The sequence below is a fragment of the Dermacentor variabilis genome, chromosome 10, assembly GCF_050947875.1.
Source record: "Dermacentor variabilis isolate Ectoservices chromosome 10, ASM5094787v1, whole genome shotgun sequence".
Taxonomy (NCBI): domain Eukaryota; kingdom Metazoa; phylum Arthropoda; class Arachnida; order Ixodida; family Ixodidae; genus Dermacentor; species Dermacentor variabilis.
In genome coordinates this window covers 16,371,168-16,387,041 of record NC_134577.1, presented here as the reverse complement: position 1 = coordinate 16,387,041, position 15,874 = coordinate 16,371,168, and the positions used below count along the sequence as shown (strand labels likewise).

General features: G+C 45.6%; 1 protein-coding gene across 1 annotated transcript in view; it reads right to left on the bottom strand.

Moving 5' to 3' along the window:
* Window positions 1-7,161: 7,161 nt before the first annotated feature.
* The window catches only part of LOC142559912 (lysosomal Pro-X carboxypeptidase-like), a 10,403-nt gene continuing 1,690 nt past the window's right edge, over window positions 7,162-15,874 (bottom strand). Inside the window, exons 3-10 of the mRNA XM_075671601.1 lie at window positions 13,755-13,895; window positions 13,089-13,190; window positions 12,185-12,366; window positions 11,538-11,695; window positions 10,226-10,395; window positions 9,828-9,983; window positions 8,873-9,060; window positions 7,162-7,848 (exon numbers count right to left, since the gene is read on the bottom strand). Coding sequence (XP_075527716.1) covers window positions 7,644-7,848; window positions 8,873-9,060; window positions 9,828-9,983; window positions 10,226-10,395; window positions 11,538-11,695; window positions 12,185-12,366; window positions 13,089-13,190; window positions 13,755-13,895 — 1,302 coding nt within the window. The 3' untranslated portion in view covers window positions 7,162-7,643. The remainder of the gene's footprint in view (window positions 7,849-8,872; window positions 9,061-9,827; window positions 9,984-10,225; window positions 10,396-11,537; window positions 11,696-12,184; window positions 12,367-13,088; window positions 13,191-13,754; window positions 13,896-15,874) is intronic.

Sequence of the window (15,874 nt, the reverse complement as noted above, 5' to 3'; positions counted from 1 at the left end):
AGAGTTGCGTCCGCGATAACCAGGTTGCTTGGCCGGAGATACAGCCCGGAGCGTTCGGCGACGTTTCGTAATTAGTTTCGTCCCTTGCACCCGGCAGCCCACGTGAGCAATCAAGCAGTACGTTTCTCGTCGGCCAGGTGGTGTTGCAGCTTTCGGAGATGAAGGGTTGCGATATTCGTGCCGTAGACGAAACAGAGGGGAGCACTTCGGGGCGACTATTTCCCAAGTTTCAGCTTCGAAGCCTTCCACTTGCATTCCTGACCTTCACATTCCAATAGAGGCGCTTGGAGTTTCCTTTTCGAAGAGAGATAGAAGCCTTATCTCTTGGAAAAGCTATCAAGAAGTTCGCCGCATTCACATTGTAATCCGGGGCCTCCCCGATGCCCTGGCCTATCATCAAACTTAAGAAAAGAATGAGCCCGAAAAAGTGTGGGATCAGTCAGTGATGTTCACGGCACCATATTCGCTGTGTGCATCAATTGTGCAGCCACGAGTAAAACGGCGATCATGCGGGGGGATCATTGTTAAATTTCCCGGAATTTTTAAAAGTCGCATGTGGCATGCCACAAATCTTTGAGCGAGCATTCATCGCGATTAACTGTTTTCGAACACTTTCAAAAATCATCAAAGTTTGATTGTGGCAGATAGCACAATTCTAGTCCGTGAGCTGGTCTACTCGAAGCGGCGGACAGTACTCGAAAGAAATGAAATGCATTATCGACTAATTAAAAAAAATTCACTAGTTAGCTAGTCTCTAGCGCTGCGGGCTTCAATGCATAAAACGACGTTCTGTTAACAACTTAACTGAAACACCAATGCAGTTCTCCGCAAAGTTCAGGAATTCATATCTCGAAACTGGTGTAATTCTGAGAATTCATTCCAAGTGAATCCACCTTGCGAACTCCACGGCTAGAATTTTTAAATTGCAATACGGGTCGTAATGTAATTAACTAAAAAGTTAATTATCGACGTTCTGGTAATTAGTCGATTTTGCATTTCAGTTTCTTGTGCAAGTAGTGTCCGCCACTTCGAGTAGACCACCTCATGAACTAGAATTGATTTGTCTGCCACGGGCAGCCTTTAAAAGATTTTGAAAGTGTTCGCCGAAACCTCCTGTATGCGTGCCAGCAGCGCCATAACCGTGTTGCATCGCCGTCTCGGGTTTCGCGTGATAGCGCTATAGGCACGACTATATTATAATTCCATCTTCAGATATCCCGTAGGCCACGAATTATAGACGAAGTATTTTATTTCTCATAAATTGGCTCAGCTAGAGGCGAAATTAAATCGTATTCTGCAGCGCCACAGGCTGACACGCCAACGCTTCTTGCGCAAGACTTGTTCACAAGGCGGTAGGTGCATGTGCTTGTTAAAATGTCATCGAAGATTGCTCAGTAATTAACGGCGCTTCTGAAACTATACTGTAGTATGCTAAAGTGTAGTACGTCGAAGAAATATTCTGCACGGCCGTCTTAATTGCACACTGCAGTGGAATCTCAATTTAACGCTGACGGAGATTAGTCAGTTTTCCTTTGACGCTGTCCTAAGTATTCGCGTACTATACGTCCTTTTTCGACAAAATATCATTTTCACACAATGCGAGTGACCCGCATCTGAATAAGTCATGCCGGCTTCATGATCTTTAGACACGAATTTCGTTAAATTGTCTATATATAAAGGTTAGTTGGGGACCAATCAACCGGTCAGGGGAAGCAAAAGGGAGTACGAGGCTGTGGGTGGGGAGGTGCAGACACAAAACAAAACGCAGAGGGCGGAATGGATGCAACGGACACTGCGATCAGCGCTTCGTTTTATTCGAAAAATAATATTCGAGGAAAGAAAAACACGAAGTTCTGAGTGCAGAGTTTGCTGGGTTCACTCCTTTGTCGGTTTTTTCCGCGCACTGCCTCTTTTTCCAAAACGGAATGGAGACACATAGCCACACCTCACCGCATTTGTAGTTAGATAAATGTCAAGTGAATAAAACTTACGAGATTAGGCCACTCCGACTGCATTTCACCTATAGGACAAAACCCGCTCGAACAGATTAGCAGTTCGCCTGCTAATCAGCGGGTCGGAGACTGTCCCTCTATCCCTTACGCACTCCTCAACTCTTATGCACGTGTGTGTGTGTGTGTGTGTGTGCGTGTGTGTGTGTGTGTGTGTGTGTGTGTGTGTGTGTGTGTGTGTGTGTGTGTGTGTGTGTGTGTGTGTGTGTGTGTGTGTGTGTGTGTGTGTGTGTGTGTGTGTGTGTGTGTGTGTGTGTGTGTGTGTGTGTTTAACGCAGGTAAAAAAGTAGGGAGGGGTTGGGGGATTATGTGCGCAGGGGGCTGAGGTGGCTAACATATGCTTTTCACAAGCGTGCAATTGCTGTGTGATTCCGGACGCGGAGATAACTCCTTTGGGTAAGCGAGCGTACAGGATTTCCCGTCAACGCTATTCACTTCAGGGCAGACAGCCCCACAGAGTTTTCTAGATAAAGCGTTATCTCCAGTCCCACGCACAGGCCTGAAAATCAAGAGGCATATCCACGCGCCTCATTGTTCTTTGATCACCGGCGCTGCTGTGATTTCCCTCTGACATTGTGTTCCAACCTGCTGCATGCTCTTTTATGAAAGTGGTCGATACAGAGAGCATCAATAGCCACTTCGACCCGTTTCTTTTGTGTGTGTGTGGGGGGGGGGGGGGGGGGGGGTATAAAAAAGGGGTTCGTGCGACCGCGCCGCCGCGCGCCGAGCAAACGGAATACGAGGTTTAGCAGATGAAATCAAGGACCTAGAGACGCATGCATTGTTTCATCTTGGTAAATTTGGCCTCACAAATCAACAGAAGAACTAAAACAGTCAAATGTGTATCTCTTCCTGATGCGCATTCTCTTATTGCGTGAATGTGTATATTTTCTTAATACATAATGTATCCTCAGTGCTTCAAGCTTTCGTCATCTGAGACATCCAGCTTTACTGGCTGTAACTCATTTACCGTATATATAGCGAAGGGGTGTGCACTGACGCTGTTGCAGCCATCATATTTTCCCGTGGAGAGCACTCGATACTACCCGTTATCTCGGTCCGCTCATTTCCGGCAGCGCTTCCAGAGCTTTTCGAACGAAAAAAAATGTTCTTTGCGTGAGGTCACACGAATGCTCCTTGTTGTCAACTATGGTGACTTCCTGGAATCAAACAACCAGTGAAGAACGAGGGGCTTTTCGATGGACTCACGCCTTCATTATTTTTTTTAGTAATATGTCTTATTTTTTTACAGCACCTATCAGGCGCTCCTGCCCCTCCTCCCTATATCTTGTCACGGCGATCTTCTTTGAAAAAATTTATCACCACATAATCTTAACAGCATCTCTTTTTCGAGGGGTGTGTGTACGGGGTTTCAGATTACTGAGTCTAATGACAATCGCATTCCGGTCAAATTCTCGTTGTTCAAAAATATGAAGTATTTAGTGAATTGAAGTTTAAATGCGCATTCACATGCGGAATTTTCATCTCACCATAGGTCTCCAGGCTTACTCAATTTCTCAGCGCACTCGTAACGTGGCTAATAGAGATGCAGCCGGTGCTAGGCCAGAACTTTCTGTGAGCTAAATTTTTCAGTGCGAAAGGTCATCCTTGAATAAAGCGCTGCGAATCTTGAATCGCAAAGGGGAACGTCATGTAAAAATTGTTGCTCTGTTGTCAGCTTCAGCGCAGAAATTTGCGTCGTGACGCTTGTGGAACTACGTCCTTTGTTCACGGTTGCCCTGTTCCTGTGGCATTGATTCCTCGCAATGTTCAATGAAAGAAACTCAAAACATGCCAAATCGCTAAAATTCCAATGTATCCGTAGAAGTTGGAGCAGTATGCAAAATCGATGCCTGCCGAACGGAACTCATTCCTGTATGTTTCCCTCGAGAGCAGTTTTGCGTTACAAAGAGGGAAATATGTTTTGACAGTGTAAGCTGGGTAGGGATTTGCAGGAGCGAGCAGCGTTTCGCATACCTTGCCAGAAATGTACTGCCTCACACTAGGGCGCACGGGGTTTCCATCAACGCTGGAAATTTCGAATCGAAGGAATCTCTGAATCAATAAATGGCACACGAACCCAGATCGCAGCGACACTGGGATGTGTTCGGATGGGAAACTTGGCGCGCTTGATCATGTCGTGCGCTGAGAATGCTTGCCCGTAAATAAAGTTGGAAATGTGAAACGGGAGCGACATTGCAGCATATTGTACACTCTGTGAATCTCACTTCAGCGTAGCATTTAGGCCCCAACGCGCTAGGAACGTACGTTTCTTTTTTCGTTCTTTTTTCGTTTTTCTTTAACTGCGTTTACTCTGAGCGTCTGTTCCGTCGTCGTCGTGGATTGCGTTATTCTCATTGTCATCGTGTTTAAGAAAAAATATGCCTCATACTCACTATGGAGATTGGCTAAGAAATGGCTGGATTACCCCAAACTACAATCCGAAGCAAAATAAGTGCTGTTGAAAGGCGAAATCTGCGTTAGAACGAGAGGAATAAGAACCGTAATATGAAACACGAAATGTCTGTGTTAAAACGAGGGGAAGGAAAACGCTAATAATCAATCATCATTGATTGAAAGCACATATTTAGCGAAAAGAGATACAAACTTAACAAGCGGATTGATCGAAATCAGTAAGAAATTGCTGGATGCTGGAGCGAACATCATTGCGGCTGAGTCCCAGAATCGAGGGCCCAAACGAAATTTTGTAGTTTTACGTGCAAAAACCACGGTATGATTATGAGAGACTCCCTTGTGGTGGACTCCTGATTAGTTTTGATCGCGTGCACTTTAATTTATTTAACGTGCACTTAAACCTAAGCATACGAGCGTTTTTGCATTCCGCTTCCACAGAAATGTGGCCGTTTTGGCCGGAATCGAACCCGCGTCCTCGAGCTCAGCAGCGCGACGCCTAAGCCAATGGGCTATGGCTGTGGCTCCGAACGAAAGAATAGCAAGGCAAGTTTTCGAAGGGGATGTTTCTAGATTTGTTTTCTCGACACAGCAAAGCGGCGTCAAGATAAAAGGAAGTGCTTAATTGTTTATTGTACATTGCAAAAAAGAATGTACCCGCCGTGGTTGCTCAGTGGCTATGGTGCTGGGCTGCTGAGCACGACGTCGTGGAATAGAATCCCGGCCACGGCGGCCGCATTTCGATGGGGGCGAAATGCGAAAACGCCCGTGTACTTAGATTTAAGTGCACGTTAACGAACCCCAGGTGGTCCAAATTCCCGGAGTCCCCCACTACGACGTGCCTCATAATCAGAAAGTGGTTTTGGCACGTAAAACCCCATAATTTAAAAGAAAGAATGCACAGATGAGAGGGCACCAAACTGACCTGTGTAAATAAATCTTCAGCGAGGGTATACAGCAACTTGAAAAGCATATTTAGCGCCAGCAGTCAAGGACAGAAAAGAGACGACACCAGAATGCACTTAATTCAACAACTTTATTTTCAGGAAACACACCACCTATTTAACCCATGCATAGTGGAGCCATTTCATCCAAATCTTAGCCATCCAAAAAAAGCCGTCTCCTTATCTAACAAGTCGAACGAAGGGGCACTAACACACACGTATCGTATCTTGGTGTCGTCTCCCTTCTGTCCTTATTTGCTAGCGCGAAATGTGCTTTCCAAGTCAGTTTACCAACACGCCCAACAAATGGCAATGCTGAAATACAGCAACGTATACTTTCGTGAGGGAAAATTCAAGTTTAAAGTATCGTCAAACAATTCGCCACTCCAGGGAGTTAACGGGCGATTATAATCAAGACAAGCAGTGCGTACTGGGTCGGATAATCCCTTCATAACTGCACGCGTCTCAAATCTTATAGCTGTTGTGAAAACAGGAACGGCTGGACCGCAAAGCGACGCCTTTTGGTAGTGAAATGGCACTTGCGTACACATTTTTGTCACCTTTATGTAAAGTAGTAGAAATAAAGGTGCAAACAAAGCTTCGCGAACCACTCGCACTGCATTTCGAACTTACGCCCTGCTGTAAGGTGCAGTATGGAACCTGACCAACTAATATCTAAGCTGTCTCGCAGCATTAGCGCTTGGAAATTTGTTACTGTTCTGCTCCACAACCTAACTTTTGTGCTCCACTGAGACTCTAAGAGCGGTGGCGTCTGTGTACGTATTTCGGAGGCCACGTAAGGAGGCGTACGAGCAGTACGTTGTGAGCGTGGTAAATAGGTTATTGAAAAAAATGCGATGGTTGCTGTGAGAGCCTAATTATGTCGCTGTAAGCGAGCTCGGTGGCGGAGGAATTGCAGGAGCCTGCTGTTATTTCTTTTTTTTTTTCGTGGTTTCATTCGCAGGGTGATGGTGGCATGAAACAATTCATTACCGGGCGTTTCAGCACCGTTCATTCAATTTCTCTGTATTGTACATGGATGATGAAGTTGCGCATTCCTTTTTGATGTCGCAGCTTGCATGTTTATTTCTCTTCACGTAAAAAATTGGAAAGACAGTTCAAGAACGCGTTTAATTCAGCGGCCAGCGGAAGGCGACGAGTGTTGCACAGATGGGGACCGAGTCGCGCTTAGAATTGTCTCGCCATCTATCGAAGATCGCACGCAATAGAAATCGCGCTTTTTTCGCGCGGCAAACTACGAACGCGCCTCACGTAAACGAATTACGTAGCACCGAAAGCGATAAACAAAGTGCGAATGCCTTTGTACCAGAAATTAAATAAGACGTGAAGTTAAAATAGAAAATGAAAGATAAATACGATAAAATAACTATTGATTGACCATCTCGGCTCTCACCCAAGCGAGTGTTCACTGGTTCACCGTTACACCGTTACAGCCAAGAATATTTAGTAGTCTACTGTTCTATACTAATGCCGTTTCCAACGGTGCCAAGATTAAAGTATACTGAAGTCATACATACAGCGGTCCTGTGACCGTCTTGTGCGTCACAATTAATTCCATCATCTTTTATTCTCTCTCTCTCTCTCTCTCTCTATATATATATATATATATATATATATATATATATATATATATATATATATATATATATAATCATTGATCTTCGCTCAGGGTAGCAAACTGCTTCCTTCCTGTATTTGTTTACTTTATTACATTTTGAACTAGGAACCCATTATAGTGAGTGATGATGGTGCTAACGATAATGTTACCTCAATAATGTATAGCGGACCGTGCAGTCTGCCTTCTTTTTGCCAGATGCAGAGCCCCTAAAGGTTACTGGCATATACCCACTCCGAAGCAATCTTCTACGTCTCCCACACTATTATTCCATGGAGACGGAAAAACAGGACCGTGGTCTGATTTCATGATGTTTGTTTATTACAATGAGAACGGCGGAACTTCCTGGCTTCTCCTACTTGGAGAACATCCTCACACCTATGTTGAGCACCGTGAACTGAAAACTTGTTGGGCTTGTTCGTGCATGACAGTAGGTGAGAAGACGCGCAAATCAGGCTACAACAAAAGTTTGTCCGGTTCGCGCAAGGAGCTAGTAGTCCGGTCAGTGCGCGTATTTCCTTCGTGATGGTCTGATTCACGCAGGTGTCTCCTCGTCCACTGTCGGGCATCGAGGCGCTCATTCCAGATATCTGCGAGGTCGCTAGAGAGATGCACGTGAACGGCGCGCTCGAGGCATTGAGTCTATCCGAAAAAGTTCAGCTTCGGTGTGAGCCAGCGCCACAGCGTTCCTTTGGCTCGAGTCCTAGCCCAGGCGACCGACACGGGGTCCAGGTCGTTCGGCTTCCGCAGGTCCAGCAGGTGGGCGGCGTTCCGCACTACGATCGAGGTCGTGGCCTCGTTGCCGGACAGGACGCCGCCGTAGTACCACGGGTCCCGCAGGTTGTTTCTGCGCGTTTCGAAAAAAATACTGGTAATTGAGCGCGTGGAGGGCTAAAACTTGGTTTTCGGGATGCCTCATCTAGTAAAAACTGTAACCAACGTATCACACGGTGGTCTGTTCTGGATTAAGCACGGCAAACTTCCTTGCAGTCTCGTATTGAGGTGCCTAACTATTTAGGTCTTTATGCGATTTTTGGCGCTATGTGACCCAAAGCCGAAATTTTTATTTTTTTGACGTTGTTAGCTTCCCTTTCGTATGGGGTACAAAAGGTGGGGTGCATATTATACATATTATATATATATAGTACTTTTCAATAAGTCCTTTAGTAATCCAAAGCCTGGATCTTCCTTGTTCTTTCGTGATATCTCTGCTCCAAATATATACAGCGTATTATTTTCGGATTTGTATTTAACATGCGAAAATTTAGGGAATCTGTTTGATCAAGTCATCATGAGCTTCTATAGAATTCCTGTTTTATCTCAAGACAACTTGACATTTCGTAGTTGTTATTTTGATGTAGCTAAAACATTATGTGAGCGTCTGGGTTCTTTCTATTGTGCTTATTTCTCTGTGTATATCGTCAAGCTGCCCTTGCTCCTGTCCAAAATTGAGTACACACACTTATGTTGTAACAGGGCACGAGGGTTGTCCTTTGGCTTGAAGATTCTAAGTGTGGAGACATTTACATTATATATTGTATGTACCATGTGTTCCTTATGTCATAGTCTTCCTGTGGAAACGTTGCGTGATAAGTCCTGGTGCTTGTGTGAAAAGACTGTTTGATATGTAACCTTGAACCCTGTACGATGTATGACGGAACCACTCAAGAGATGAGGAGTAGCCGGCGCCTTAAATTGTGCGCCAACATCTCCTTATATCATATCAATAAAAAAAAAAGGGTGCTGCAGATACAGCAGGAAACTCTCATGATGACTTGGCGTCAGCTTTAGTGACCCGTCACCTGGGCGTCACAACACTAAAAAAAGAAAGCGCATAAAGGACTTATGTCGAAAGTGTACACAAAACTTACGTGAATATTACGTTGGAGATGCCCTGTAAGTCAGTGCCACCGTAAAGCACCTTCAGCCGTCCAGGATCTGGCGTCACTCCGAAGCGCTGCTGACATTTCTTGGCGTGCTTCCGGACGTCCCACTTCTTCGGTTTGAACATGTCTTCTACACCGTTGGTGCACTCGGGCATCACCAGTTCCGTGCAGGTCTGGAAACGGAGCAGATTTGGTTGGGGTGCCACTTACGCGAACACCAAGCAGTTATAGAACAACTTTCTTGTATAAACAGAGGCAGTCGTTGCAGTTAAGTGAATGTTGTGATGCCAACCGCGGCACAAATTCGAGACCTGCCATGCAGTGATAAACGTTAGCGTGACTGCGCAATTATTGCAGCAAAAGGCGCAGTACAGGGACCGTTTTATGCAATTACACATTGTTAGCCATGTGGAATACAACTGTATAGAACAGTGGCTACTTCAGAATGATCTGATAATGTGTGTACTTTTGGAACTAGCATAAAAATAGCGCTGATAGTTTGCAATAATCTTAATCGCAATGGCCAAATACCGCAGCACGAGTGCCCTACCTGCCCTCCTCTTGTAAGACGGCACATGCTCGCTATCGCTGTGGTGACATATGTCGCATCCCACACGACATCCTTAGCTGGAGCGTTGCTTACAGTCAGGCTGTTTCATTCCTTAACATGTTTAGGAAGAGCAGCACAAAGGCGGAGAGAGAAAACAGAAGGACTCGAGGACATTTCTTCAGATCTCGTCTTTTTGCTGTTCATTTCCTTGTTGTACGTGATATTAAGGTCCGAGAGCTGGGGCCACGTGCTGTGGAAGCCCAAGCTCCAGTCACTTTATGTGAACCGCAATCTCTTATCGCATCTCTATGACACACTCTCTCTACTTAGGCACTCTTCCTTCCAACCCATTACTTTTGCATAGCATGTCTAGGCAGACTTGTAAAATACCTGGAACATCCAGCCCGCGTGAACTCCGATGTTGCCGTCGATGCTGTAGCATGCAGCATTTCCCGAGCTGTTGTACAGTATGGAGGCCGCCTTGTGCAGGCTTCGTACGAGGTCTTCACCCGTTTGCAATGGGTTCCACAGAAATCGGCAGGCTTCCTGCAAGGCACGTCAGCGATTCAAATGGGGAGAATCCACGACTTATACTTTAGATGTACTCTGGGCGTATTTAATGATGAATTAACTTAGAATATCGAAATTAACGTGAAATAAGCAGGCTTCTAGTTTTATGCCGTCGAAATGCATTTCTTCTACGCAAGATTACCACCACACCGTAAAGGTTTTGTGCATACCGTTTATACATTGCGCGCTGCCGATGCGCTATATGACGAGTTCCTTGCCTTGACCGGGTGCGCCGGCAGCTTTCCAAACAGCTCTGTGTCGTAGGGGTAATCGAGCATGGCCATGGTCTGGTAGGCCTCCTTCAGCCACTGGTACAAGGTCGGAATGCTGTCCGTGGTCAAGCGCTGACACGAGTGGAACGCCTCAGTGAGGAAGCTCAGTCCATCATCTGTCGGGGAATCATTTTAAGACATGCCTTAAATGGGAACTATAGGAGGTTGTTGAGTCGAGCTTGATCGAAAGTTCTGTAAAAACCAGCGACCAGACGGCTATTCGAGCGGCCGAATGTAAACCGCTCCGCAAGGGCTCTCTGGAGCGCTTGAAAGCGGCCATTGGAATGCTTCATAAGTGGGAGTGGGACGAAGTAGGATGTACGGTTACTTGCACAATACGAATCAGGTCGGTATGTCAGTGGCGGTGGTAGACGCGCAAGGGGACCAGCTCGTCAACGGGACCGTCACCACAGACAACTCCGAAACAGCAGAGGAAGCAGCGATTGCCTTGGCAACCGCATCGGTAAAATCAAATTCGTTATCAGTGACTCAAAGATCGCTGTCTTCAACTTCGTCAGGGGTCGAATTTCCACGGAGGTGCTCAAAATTTTTAAATCATATAGTGACCAGCGACGGCGCAGTATAATCCATGTCATCTGGGCACCTGCGCACTCCTCGCTTCCCGGTAACAAGGCGGCTCACACCGTAGCTCGAGGACTTACTCGCCGAGCAAATGAGCCAGCCAAGCCAGGCTCCAGAAGAGATCGCATTGTCACATGTACTGAAATTTTTTATCACTATCGGCTGGGACGGGCCCGGTATCCCCCGGCTCACACTGAATTAGCTAAGACAGGTAGTGGCGTGGAGACTCCTCCAGACCAACATGTATCTGAGCCCAGTGTCCTGCAGCCGCTTTTATCCTGGAACTTATACAGAATTTTGTAAAATATTTAACACTAGAGCGGATGTGCCACAAATCTTGTGGGCATGTCCTCAGGCAGAACCCTCCAAGGGCCACCAAATAAAAGACCAAGGTAAATGGGCAGGCGTGCTGCTAAGCTTGACCACCTCGAGCAAGATTGGTTTGGTCTAGCCGACTGGGTGAGAGAGCCGCCGAGATGCAACGTATCTCGGCCGTCTCCTTGTTAACGGGGGCAGGAGCAGCTTCGACCCTCCCCGCTCTTTTTGTGAAACGGGTCAAATAGGGTTTTCCCTCTCGTGAGTCCCTTTGGCCCGTATTTGTATGCAGTGTTGGCGACCCTAAGCAATGCCAACAGGCCACCTGCCGTGTATTGCACGTACTACTGCACAAGCTCACCTGTAGCCGCCATTTTGTCCATGATGGCCCATGACCTGCGGATACTGGCGGCGCAGTTCTGCGACTGGCTCTTGTAGCTGTCGGTGATGGCGCGCGGGAACTTTTCGCACGCAATCTCGTTGCTGTAGTACGCGATGGGTGCACTGGAGGCGTAGGCTCTGCGGATGAGACAGTGTCCCGGGAAACATTATATATATAGACCAGTAAATTAGCCTTTGTTCTGATATGAGACGCTGTTCCGTGGGTTTTCGTTATTTACGTCAAGTTTCCGTTGTATCCAGCGTTATTCGTAATAACCGCAATGACAGTTTTCCGCCAGATGTGGCTGCATTTAGGCTGGTTTCCAGAAAAAAAAATTATATGCTATCTTCGGCGGCCCGCGATCTGCCATTGTATTTCGCGAACTCGCTGAAATAGGTCTAGATGTAAGATTCAACCAGTGTTAAATATGATTGATTGATTGATTGATTGATTGTTTGATTGATTGATTGATTGATTGATTGATTGATTGATTGATTGATTGATTGATTGATTGATTGATTGATTGATTGATTGATTGATTGATTGATTGTAAGGCATTTTGTTTCAGTGTTTCGCGTGTGTAGTATAAGTCGTGACATCAGCCTAAAGAAAGACTGTCTACTCACCCTTTGACCAGATGCGGGTAGCGGACGCGCATCCAGGCAGCCAGCATGCCGCCATATCCCCCGCCGAACGTCACCACTACGCTCTTTTCGGCGCCAGGTGCCGTCTTTTTGATGTGCTGTATCAGGTAGGCAAAGTCGGCCAGTGCTTGCTCCGTCGTCAGGTAGCCTCGCCTCTGCCTAGACTGTGACCAACATAATGAATGAAGAAGTGCAAGAAAAAAAGATAGAGTAGCTTTTAGCTTGCACGTCAAACAATGTTCCAGAGCGCAGCGCCGAGCTTCGTGACGTGTCGTGAAAAGGATGACAAACGCAAAGCCTTACTTCAAGTTAAGTTCTGATATATTATATGGTAAATTTGCACCTTGTAAAACCAGGGTAGTATTCCTTTGTTCGGAAGATATTTGGAAAGATCGTCTAGTTATTCATGAGATATACTTCAAATACCAGTCTTTTCTTCTACAATCTAGAAGTACTGAGCGAGTGTAAAATGCAAAGTGCGGTTAAGTTAGCATTTTTATAATAGCCAGATGGCAAAAACAAATAACCACGTGGCCAGCGTAATTTTCGTTTTGTAACAGACGGATTTTATGCAGAGTTTCAGGTGGCCCAGTGGCTATGGCATTCCGCTGCTGAGCTCCGGGTCGCGTATTTGATCGTGGTCATGATGGCCATGGTGGCCGCATTTTGATGGGGGCGAAATTCAAAAACGCTTGTGTACTTAGATTTAGGAGCACTTTAAAGAACACCAGGTGGTCAAAATGAATGCGGTGCCTGCACTACAGTCTGCGTTGTAATCAGACGGGGGTTTTGGTGCGGGAAACCCCAGAATTATTTAACTTTGCAGGCGAACAAGGTGCTCTGAGCCGGCCGTTTAAAATTATAACAAGACCTGCTACCTACTTACGCTGAACGATCGTTCACTGTAGGGTAGCGAGTCGCCATAATAGCGGTGCTCTGCGAACACCAGCATAGCCTTGAAGTCCTTTGCCCAGTCGTACATAATGCCCTGCAAAAATTTCAAGCAAACATTCATCAAAACAACTTTAGTGTGGCTTACAAAGTCAAGATCGCGAGATTTTTTGGATATAGCGATGGTATTTCACACATAATTCATGTTCGTCAGCTCTTCTAGATAAATTTGCTATTTTTATTATATTTGGCAAAGAGTTTGGCGTACTGAAGGGATGTATTTCACAGATTAGCTTTCTTATGCTCCATTCTTCATAAGTAACTGGAAAGGTTGTTTAAAGGGATCGACAGTGGTCGAAAAAGGAATGGCGCCGAAGCCATCGTTTGCCGAAGAAGTCTTGTCTTCTGAAAATTGCCCTGATGAAGACAAGTCGGTTTATCAAAACGGTGGCTTCAGCGACGTTCATTTTTCTGTACCGTCTATCACTTCAAGCATCCACGTTCCTGTGAATTACTATCTTGTTGGGAGTTATCCATTGTCATTAAAGTGAACGTACCGTTTTCTCATCTATACCTCTGCACTGAATCCAATATTATTGTTTTGTAATTTTCTAGCGGTGATCTTATAACGGTAAATTCTATGCGCGCATTCCTCTCTCACCATTTGGTTAGCCAGGACTTCGACGTTCATTTCGCTTCCAGTGTAGAAAAAAATAGGACCGCCATTCCTGTTCCAGTGGTCCTCGTATACTAGGTAACGCTGACGAAATGAATCCCGGTTGCCGAAGCTGAAGTGGTCCACCTGAAGCAGAAACGTTGATAGTGCGCAGTTCTGCTAAACGTCAGCTTTTCCAGTGGCAATTTTAATATTTTGCAAGAAAATTCTTTCTGCTCATTCAGATCTCTTTCAAATAGGCATGCATTTGAAGTCTGGGCGTTAGTAGTAGTTCCCACCACGAACAACCGGTTGATGATACGTGCGAGGGAGCAAGGTTACGTGCCTACACAGCGTGACTTTGCATATTGTCAACCTGAAAAAGGACTAAGAAGCGTAGAGCAGCGTGGTGTCCCCAGAGGCTGGGTTACTTTCCATACTTATTGCGGTTAAATTTTGGCTTCCGAACAGTGCAATGTGCACATAATACCTTGCGAATAAGCCTCATTCACCTTCACTGAATAACGTGTTATTTTTAACACTCTTTAGCCAATATGTGGCCCACAGAGACGAAACCAAAACGTAGCGATTAACGCATTATTTGACACAGAAACATCTTCTTGACGAACAACTGAAAAAGAGGTGCAGAGTGTAACAAAAAAAAAACATTATATACTTTACACATAAACCTGACGTGGGGGCCCAATGGTTCTGGCATTGAACTGCTGAGCTCGAGGTGGCGATTGCAATCCCGGCCATGAAGGCCACATTTCGATGGGTACAAAATGCTAAAAACGATCGTGTACTCATATTTAGGTGCGCCTTAAGAATCGCAGGTGGTCAAAATTAATCCGGAGTCCCCCACTATGGCATGTCTCATGATGAGATCGTGGTTCTGGCACGTAAAACGCCAAAATTGAATTGTACTATATGTAACACAAAGTCTTCAAGAATAACTGCCTCACTGATTAATCAGCTGATTTTTGCACACTCATTGTCCTGGAGCCCTCGCTGTGACCCGCTTACTATCGCGCTACGAACTTACGCCACACAGGAACTTCTATTAAAAAGCAGTGCGTTATTCAAACTGGTCCAAAATCTGACCCCCCCTGATATTCTTAGTAGGAGCTTTAACCTCTTTGCTGCCTGTTACGATACCTAATACCCCTAACTCAAGTGGCGTTCGCAGCATTAACGAGCGTGTTTGGTTCTCGCAACTGAGTTGACGTTACTATCGTCTTCTCTGCAGATAAGAAACCCAGTCACAGTGTCCTCGCGGATACTGTTCCACAAAGATGTTTATAAGAAAAATCCGCTGACTTTAATTTGCCCAGAAAATTCGCAAGAATCGCTTACCTTTTGCTTGAAGTACGCAACCCTGTACTTCTGCTCGGTGGTCACCGTCTCCGCGACAGCGAGTGCTAATAACGATCCAACGAACAGCCACATACTATCCATGGGTAGGGTCCCTTACAAGACGAAGTTGACCAGGCTACTATTGAGATACCGACTGCCCAAACGGCGTGTGGTCTTGGACGCAGACTTAATGTCTATGGCGCCGTAGTGCCTGGGGCAGGTAACGTAACATCCTTTCCCGTTCAGTAGCTCTGCTTCGGGTCAAATAGCGTCCGTGTCTTGCGCCTCCCCAGTTGCTTGTTTTTTTTTACCTGGGACCTGTTTCTTTCGTCGCGAACGCGGTCGCTTGGTTTGCTTTGCTAAGCTCTATGGGTGTTGTCCTGATGACTTGCGCGCATGTATAGGCGTCAGTAAATCTTTCACCAATGCTTTTTTTTTCGGCATGGCTTTGTACTGGTTTGTATGTTTTGGCTGTTCTCTTTTCGTGATAATGCTTAGATAAGCAGTTGGTCGCACTATTGTAGCTTGTTCATACTCCTTCTTAATCCATGAAAAAAAAAGAACTGTTGTGTTGGTCAGTCCAATTTTGATCTTTTTCTTTTACGCAGACATCGCACATGTTTCTGTCACTTTTTATGTTTCAAAATGAACCATAACTAAGTTAAAGCGTCATACGTGCAACTGTTCTTTTTTTTTCATTTCTGAAGTCAGTTCCTTGAAGATATTGACTTTGTTCCCAACATTAAATCATCAGCAACCGTGCTCGAAAG